The sequence below is a fragment of the Onychostoma macrolepis genome, chromosome 07, assembly GCF_012432095.1.
Source record: "Onychostoma macrolepis isolate SWU-2019 chromosome 07, ASM1243209v1, whole genome shotgun sequence".
Classification (NCBI taxonomy): domain Eukaryota; kingdom Metazoa; phylum Chordata; class Actinopteri; order Cypriniformes; family Cyprinidae; genus Onychostoma; species Onychostoma macrolepis.
This window is the reverse complement of record NC_081161.1, coordinates 46,209,123-46,218,166: the sequence shown is the minus strand read 5'-3', so window position 1 is coordinate 46,218,166 and position 9,044 is coordinate 46,209,123. Positions and strand designations below refer to the sequence as shown.

Genomic DNA, 9,044 nt, shown 5'->3' with positions numbered 1-9,044 from the left:
CACTTCAAAAACTACACAAAGTGAATATGACAGTAACTCATGCAACCCCTGTTAATGACTCATTGTCGTCTTAAGAGAAACAATAGGCATATGTAAGAAGGATACAAATACTAATATTTTAAATTTGACCGTCGTGTTCATTTTGTGTGGTTTCTGAAGTGGTCCTGTCCCCTTGCATTACGGAATAAAAATCTTTGCTTGTGTTCATCTGAAGAAAGAAAATCATAAACATCTGGGACAGCATGAGAATCTTAATTTTTGGGTGAACTATCACTTTTAATAACAAGAAGATGAGATTCAGAGGCTAGAAACATATTCCAGATAGAATACAAGAATGGGTTGAATTTAATGAGGAGAGTCATAGAATTAAAACATACAACATTAACATTTTGAAAGGCCACTTTTTTGTGTTGTCTACGTCACTGTCTAAAAGCATAATTAATATTTTAATTGTTTATTTGGGGCATTTTTATTTGGGATTTTTCTCAGCAAATATTGATAAATAATTATTTGCAACTAATTATATTAATTAATGAGCAAATCATGTAATTATTACGATTAAAAATATTCATTGAGAGTCCTAATTCCTACTCAGTGTGCCATATAATGACATATTATTAATACAGCTTATCCTGGTAAGAACATCACTAAACATGAATTACAATTAAGCAAACATACAATGTTCATTTAAACACTTTTTGGAGATTTGTAACATTTAATAAAAAAAAAAAAAAAAAAAAACATTCCCATAAAAATATTAATTATATTTAAATTATCATCACTGATTTTATTTGCACTCAATCTTTTGCATTCAGCCAATATATTACACAATTAATGGCTCTATCAAAACAGAAAGAATAATGAATAAACATTTTTGGGGAAAAACGCAACTTTGCTACCTCAATATGCTTTACTCAGATTTGATGGTAAACTTTTGAAGCCAGACATTTACCTGATGAAAGTCATAACTGAAGTAGACGTGTGTGATTGATGCATGAAAACAATGATCACACGTTTGAGCTTCCGTTTACTATATTTAATGTGCATAAGATAAAATAAAAATGTAATGTACTTTTTAAGATTAAATAAAATCGTAAGGAGTAAAACATACTGTTTTTTTCTTCAGAAATGTAAGCAAGTAAAAGTACAAGTAGTCAGTTTAAATTGTACTTGAATAAAGTACAAATCCCCCAAAATAATACTTAAGTACAGTAATCAAGTAAAATTACTTTTAAAAGCCTTTGACCAGTGTGAGAGAAATTGTGAAATATGTGAAACCGCCTTCTCTGTAAACTCTCCTGTTTTCCATGAAAAACAACATTTTGCATATATATATATATATATATATATATATATATATATATATATATATATATGAGTGTTTTTCTGAAGATGAGTTCATGATAAGGACATGCAAATCGGACCAAAGTGCTTAGGCAAATAAAGCTAAACAGTAATTACAGAAAAGCACTAAACATTCATTTTGCATGTTATAGGTTCCAAGCTGAAGCTAAAGAAACCATTTGGAACAAAATAAATAATCCATTCATTATAATATTGGATGTTAGTAAATAAACTATACATAATTATGATTGATCACCATTTGAAGAAATATAATAAACATTATAAACATTGTTACACTGTCATCATTTACACTTACCAAATGTCCCCACAAGGATAGTAAAACCTGAAATTTTTGACATTGTGGAAATATATATATATATATATATATATACATATATATATATATATATATATATATATATATATATATATATATATATATTAGTCATGGCCAAAAATAGCGGCACCCTTGGTAAATATGATCAAATAAGGCTGTGAAAATTACTCTGCATTGTTAATCCTTTTGATCTTTTATAAAAACAAACAAAATAAAAATAATTTAAAAAAAAACAAAAAAACAATCCACAAACAACTAACCTTTCATTGGATAATAAGAATTTAAAATGAGGAGAAATATCATTATGAAATAAATGTTTTTTCTCTAATACACATTGGCCACAATTAACAAGCACCCTTTTATTCAATACTTTTTGAAACCTCCATTCGCCAGTTTAACAGCTCTAAATTAATAATAACTTAATAATAATAATAATAATAATAATAACAACAATGAACTCTTTAGTTTACCTTTGTTACCACATTCAGTGTTATGGAAAAGAACCATCATGACATAAATTCACACATTTATAAGAAATAAAAAGCTACAATTTGAGACCAGAAACGCATCATGTAACTGTAAGAGTAAATAATAATAATAATAATAATAATAATAATAACTATGCACCCGTTTGTAAGGAAGGTTGTAAATTAACTAATTTATCTATCCAATGCTGTCACGTGACGTGACAAAAGAACGAACGACTCGAAAGACTCGAGATGAACTAATCAATTCTCTTTCCGGCTCTGACTGCATTGGTTTAGCTTATGAGGCTGTCACGTGATGAACGAACGAATCAAACCCAAAGACTTGTCAGATAAGAGGTGAGGTGAGCTATTCGTAGTCTAAAGATCCAGGTAAACAATGAATTAATCTTTTCTGTTTCTTATAGCATTAGTTTTGTATTGTTTGTAGTGTGATCAACGTTCACATAAGTAGTAGATGTGTTAGGGAAGTAGCACGTAACATTTTAATTATATTTTGCTAAAATGAACAAAATGACTCGAGAAAAAGATTCGTTCATTGTGCTGAACGAGACTCAAAGGTCCGAGTCAGTAAAATGAACTGAACTTCCCATCACTATTAATGTTGTTGGAGAGGAGAAAAGGCCTGTGTGTGTCCTATGCCTTAGCGGACAGCATGGCATCCACAAAAAAATAACAGAGTGACTAACATTTTATGTTGATTGGAAATTCTTAATTAATGCACTGTGTGCGTCAGTAGATGTCGCTGTTTTAATGTCATATGTATTTTTTGTTGTTGTTGTTGTTGTTGTTAGCATAACTGTTGCAAATGAACATACATTTTATATTTTAAAACGTTTTTTAAAGTTTTTTGCTATATAATATATACAAACTAATATGTAGCCTATACAACTTTTTAAAATATAAAATGTATAAAATGTGAATCTGCTGACACGCACCGTGCTGCGTTGTCACGGGAACATACCAGCTGGAGATTATGAGGAAATTAGATAGATCCCTTTGCCAAGTGCATTTCAAACGACTAAATAATGGCACACACTTGCCCTGCTCACTCCAAAGTCCCCACTACAAGGGGATAGGGATGATCACTTCCATTTGGAATTTCCTCTGTGAACCATACGGTTCGGCACGCGTACCGTGCCACGCCCTTTTTTTAAATTATTATTATTATTTTCAGATTAATGCATTATTTAACTCCGTTAACGCAGGGGCGGGGCCTAGGGTTGGCCGCCCCACTCATAACTGCTGTTTCTGTCTGTTTTTTCTTGACAAGAAGTGCATTTATTCAGTTGCAGAACGTCTTTAAGATCACATCAGTCACTTCAGCAGCAGGCGCGAGTCAAACAAGCGCGGAAACCGGCACACTAGCCTGTGTCAATTCATATCAAAGCGCGAAATAAACTACGTGCATGCAATGTCGTGGTCAGTTAAGGCATGGAGTTACCAAAAATGGCTATTAAAACTACATGCCTTAAAACTGCACATGCATGTAATACTTATAGGTTACTGTATATGAGCACAGCTGTGACGCGGTTGTTATGGTGACCGTCACAGCCCTAAAGGCGGTCTCGAACTCGGGTTGATCGCGTCAAAAACCATGGATATAAAAAAGCATATAAAAATTGATGCTAAGAACTTTTGTTTGGAGTCATGAGATTTTTATTTTATATATACTTGTTGTTTGATATATTTGTATATGGATCATTTTGGATGATTTGTAAATGTATTTGCTGTATTTGGATATATGTTTTGAGATATAAATGTGTATTTTTCTTTTTTATCTTTGTGATATTAAGTGTATCACGGTAAGACATGTTTTAATGAGCGCAGGTGTTTGCTTGGTAGCACATGGCACTGAGGAAGGGTTAATACCGAAAACGTTTTGCACTTTTTTGCACAATTTTGTGACCTCTGAATAATAAATGATATAAGCTTTTTGGGCTGAGTGCGGATCTCCTTCGTCTTTATACCTTTTGTATTTTTTGGATCTACGCACCTTATATTATTGGCCTATACTGGACTTTTGGACGAATGTTTGGCGTTACGACCTTTTCTATTTTTTTGGACATTAAATGCGACTCATGTAGAATTATAATCCTACATATAATTGTATTTTTATGCAATAACTTTAAATTAAATGTAAGCTGGCTAAATTCAGCCTTAATTACTAGCTCAAATGAGTTAAATGTGTATTCCTTTTATCAGTTAAAATGTAGTCTGATTTCTATTTATTTTCATTTTTAATTCAGTGATTTTAACTTTAATGCTTTAAAGAGCAATTTTAGATCGCAATGTTTTAATTTTATACTAATAACCATAAAAGGTACAGCTGTAATAAATCCCGAAAGAAAGGCTGCATGGCTAGAAACTGCTGATCAACTGAATGCACAAGTAGAAACTATGTTAAAATATTTTAATATATCTTAAAAGAAATATTAGTTATTATATAAAATATTATGTTATATTATATAGTACCTATATATTTGATGTATTTAAGTTGCAATTTCTGTATATTTTTATTTTTGGACTGATAATAAAGTCAAATAATTGTATGTGAGAGAGTCGATGGTAATATCAATGCATTCCTATTGGTCAGTGATAGACAAGCTCAGCCGGACAGTTAGCCTGCTCCTGACCAGGTTAGTTTCTCAGCATAAGTTGCCATGGTGACTGAGCTTGAGCTATGGTAATTTTGCTTTCGGAAACCAAATCAAGTGACAATAAGTCAGACTAATTGAAATAAGCCTGGCTTATTTGGTAAACTGGTTTTATGAAACAGCCCCCTGCTCTGGAGGTTGTACCTTTCTTGTAAAGTGGAACCACGTGGGTGGAATCAGCAAACAGAACATTGGGACATGCATTTGGAATTGTTGTTGGAAAACTTCATACACAATCATTTGAAGTGCTATTGTGTTTATTGGAAGTACAAGCATCATGAAAAAAAAAAAAGTATAAACAACATGCAGACAGTTGAACAAATTGTTGTCCAGGGCTGGCGCTCAAAGCTATTTGTAAGACTTGGAATATAAAGCGCACATTGCATGGAATCGTGATAGCTGTTAAAACATTCTGTTTTGGAAATATTTTCATGAGGTATTCATGAATTGTGTACTTGTCTATAGTATGTATATTACACATTCTGATACTAAACACTTCATTAATGAACAGTAAGAGACAGAGAAGCTGTCATGCTTTATTTAGAGCCCCACTGTGGTGTTTTTTGACAACTTGTTGAAAGAAAGACAGATCTATACTAATCATTGAAATTCAGAAAATGAAGTTCTTGTAGAACATGCACAGAAAATTATTGGCTGTATTATATTTATTACTTTTATTTGAAGAATCAATGTAGAAACTTTTGTTTCTCTCTGAAGACATTTTGTGCATTCATGATTACTGGATTCTTTGACACGGACCTGTAAAAGGAAGAATATTAAGATGGCTAATTATGTAGCAAATAATAATGATGTACCTTAACCAAATAATATAATCTTCAAGAGTTGGGTTGTGTAAATCTACTTACCCTCCTCTATGTCCTGATGTTTCACCTCTCGCTGGGGAGGTTTTGTCCAGGACAGTTTGATATTGGTGATCCCTCGTACTTCCAGAGCAGACTGCAGCTGCATAAAATATATTAAATTCAATTTGTCTTGATATTTTCAGATGAGTTCTTTGTACTTTTTAAACATGCTATTTCTCCAAATAAAAAGCATTTATGAAACTATAATCTGTAAAGCAGATGATCTCAGTCTGAGCAAAACTTTTACATTATACAGTGATTCATTCAGCAGACGCTTTTATTCAATTGAGGAACATCCCAAGTAGAACAGGAGTTTGTTTACAGTTGATTAGTTGGAAGAGGTGTATTCGGATGTTTCTTTAAACTTTTGATGGTCTCAGCAGATCAGGTGAATATTGGCAGCTTGTTTCATGAATTCATTAATTTCAGTTCATGGATTGGTAAGCATGTTCTTTCTAACCTGATAGAGGAGTTTGTCGCTCTCTGAGCCGACTAAATCTCTATTGGAGGCAAAATTCATCCTCACAATGTTTATCACTAAAATAAATACAAATGCACACAATAAGTGAACACACACAAGTCATGGAATGAGTCTTACAAGAGAGATCATTGAGATTCTTAACTTTTGGCAGGATAAACATCACGCTTCTGTGAAAACAATGCTGTGATTTAAACTGTTGTAAAGGAAAACTTTTGCTAAATGTCTGTGAACTTGTGTTGAAGCATTTATTGTGTCTGTCTTCTACAGGTACAACACATGCATTTTATTTTATTTTTTTATCTCACAGTGTATACATGTGTGTATTTATTGATGTATTTAAATGCATAGTGAATTACCTGAAAAACTCCTATAGACTTCAACTTCACAGAGCATAAGATACCTATCTCCAGGAATAACGATGTTCACGTAACGTCCCTCCATATCGGGACATGAGCAGCTGTGGGATGCTCCTTGTGGAATACTAGTAATCACAGCACATCTAGAGAGAGTCAAAGAGATGATAGAAAACACAATCATTTCACATGTAGACTGAAATAAAGCACCACAAAGGCTTGTTGAGCAAATCTGGAAATATGACAAAACTTCAGTGAAGGATCTTATATTTACCTTCAAATGAACTAATAACAGATATTTCTATAGAAGAGTACAGAATGCAATAGCGGAGGTTCAGAAATCTCTTTAGTATAATGATAATGTATAAAACTGGAGCTCCATTGTTAAGCAATGGAAACAAAAATAACTGTAAAAAAGCACAGCAGCGATTGCCCGCTCCCATAATGCACTGAGAATTACATCATTCTCTCAGACTATATCGCTAACGGTTTAAATAGCTCATATTTCTAAGACTTTATATTCTCATAATTTTGAATTTATTCTCAAAATATTACGATTTTAATCTTGTATCTATTATTTAACAATTGATTGTATTAATTAATTTATTAAATTGGTGGCTAAGACGACTTCACATCAAATCACCACCATTAAAACAGTTCCATTTACATAACGTTTACATTCCGTTTTAAAATAGTAACGCAAGTACATTTCTCACACGGGATTGTTGTTGCCATTGTTTTCCAGGGAGTTTCCGATGCGAATCTCAGCTCCATCGAGTCGTTCTGGACAGCAGTCGCCTCTGTTTATAATGATCACAGTGCTAATATAGTAATTATCCAGCAGATACAGCCTCCACCACAGATTCGTCTCTGATGCTGGACCTGGGCCGTATTTTATTCTATCAATGGCGCGATCAGCCTGATAGTATTCAAGTAGAGACGACTGAACAGCATGACCACTTAATTTCACGCCATCTGGAAAGTGATCAAGCTCCATGTTAGGTTACATTTAAGCAAGTTAACATACAATTAAGAAAGCAAGCATTCACTACCAAGCAATAGTTTGGAATAATTCAGATCGTCTAATGTATTTGAAAGAAGTCAAGGCTGCATTTAATTAATCAAAAATACAGTAAAAACAGCATTACAATTTAATATAACTAAATAATAAGTTGTTTCCACAAAAAGCATGAAGGAGTACAACTGATGTCAACATTGATAATATTCTGAAGTGTTTCAGCAAATCAGCATATTAGAGTGATTTCATTATTCTAAACTATATAAATATAAACTATATAATATATAGTAGGGCTGTCAAGCGATTAAAAATGTTAATCTGATTAATTACACCATGTGGCGATTAATAATTCTAATTAATCACACATTAATTGTTGCATTGTTGTGTTAAATGAGAAAAGCATCAAATAGACATTACAAAAAGTAGCTTTAGAAAGAAAATGTTTTAAAAAAGGTACATTTTGCCTTTGCAAATTTGAGCAAAAACAGTCAATATCGTGTTTAAAATGTAACAATGTAAAGTTCTGATTTATTGAAGTGTTGTATAAAATCAATTTCACATTTGCACTCGTGCTATTCGGGACAAAAACAGCACTGTGATACTGAACATGCTGCTCGTTTGATATTCCTTTACACGATTTTAAATAATTAATTACAGTAGATTAACACATCAAACTGACAGTCCTAATGTGTATATACATTATTAGGTGTCTAGAAGTACCTTTTCCATAGACTCTCACTTCACACAGAGAGAGCTGTTTTGAATCTCCAGGAATGACTATATTCAAGTAACGGCCTTGCATTCCACCGCATGAGCAAGAGACGGATTGACCTGCTGGGATACCAGAAATGACCACACATCTAGAGAAAGAGAGAGAGAGAATATGAAACATTGATCATTTCACAAGTACCTGAACTTGAGCAATATCACAGGAGCAAGAGTTATTCTTATTCTTTTTTTAAAGTCCTTTTACATAATATTGCACAACATGTTCATGTTTAACTCTTAAAGAACCATTTAAAATTGTTACATTTTAATGGGTAAAGGCAAATTTGTCATTACACAGGATTGCTGTTGCCGTTGTTCTCCGTAGAGTTTCCGATACGAATCTCGGCTCCATTGATTTGCTCAAAGCAGCAGTCCATCCTATTAGTGATGATCACTTCTTGAATGATTTTTAGATCCATCAGATCCAGCCTCCACCATGGGTTCGTCTCGGTTTCAGTGTGAGTGCAGTACAAATCAATATCATCAATGGCACTGTTTGCCTGGAAGTAAAATGTAGATGACTGTACAGCCTTTCCCTTGATTGCAATATTCTCTAGAAAGAGAAACGAGAAATACAAATACCCATGTTATTCTGTTTTATAATTCATCTGCACTGTAATTTATTTTTTAAAATTGCATCATTAAACTGATCAGAGCATTACTTTCTTGGAAAATTATTAGTAATTTTACACTGCATTGGTTTCTTCAGAGAACATGTCATTTAGTTCATTTTAGCTG

The 9,044-nt window shown here is 32.8% G+C and overlaps 1 protein-coding gene across 1 annotated transcript; it reads right to left on the bottom strand.

Moving 5' to 3' along the window:
* Positions 1 to 5,469: 5,469 nt before the first annotated feature.
* On the bottom strand, positions 5,470 to 8,683 carry LOC131543901 (uncharacterized). Its single transcript, XM_058781705.1, has 7 exons — positions 8,601 to 8,683; positions 8,259 to 8,398; positions 7,237 to 7,495; positions 6,524 to 6,666; positions 6,147 to 6,223; positions 5,690 to 5,786; positions 5,470 to 5,582 (listed from the first exon to the last, which is right to left on the bottom strand). The coding sequence occupies exons 1-7, from the start codon at positions 8,681 to 8,683 to the stop codon at positions 5,560 to 5,562; spliced, it is 822 nt and encodes a 273-aa protein (XP_058637688.1). The 3' UTR covers positions 5,470 to 5,559.
* Between the last annotated feature and the right edge of the window lie 361 nt (positions 8,684 to 9,044).

What these genes read in the sequence shown, in the direction of transcription:
- LOC131543901 (XM_058781705.1), bottom strand. Translation starts at nt 8,683, where the DNA reads ATGGACTGCTGCTTTGAGCAAATCAATGGAGCCGAGATTCGTATCGGA. An exon ending in GCGACAAACTCCTCTATCAG is followed by an intron (nt 5,787 to 6,146) that starts GTTAGAAAGAAC and finishes TATTTTATGCAG; the next exon opens with CTGCAGTCTGCTCTGGAAGT. An exon ending in ACATCAGGACATAGAGGAGG is followed by an intron (nt 5,583 to 5,689) that starts GTAAGTAGATTT and finishes TTCCTTTTACAG; the next exon opens with GTCCGTGTCAAAGAATCCAG.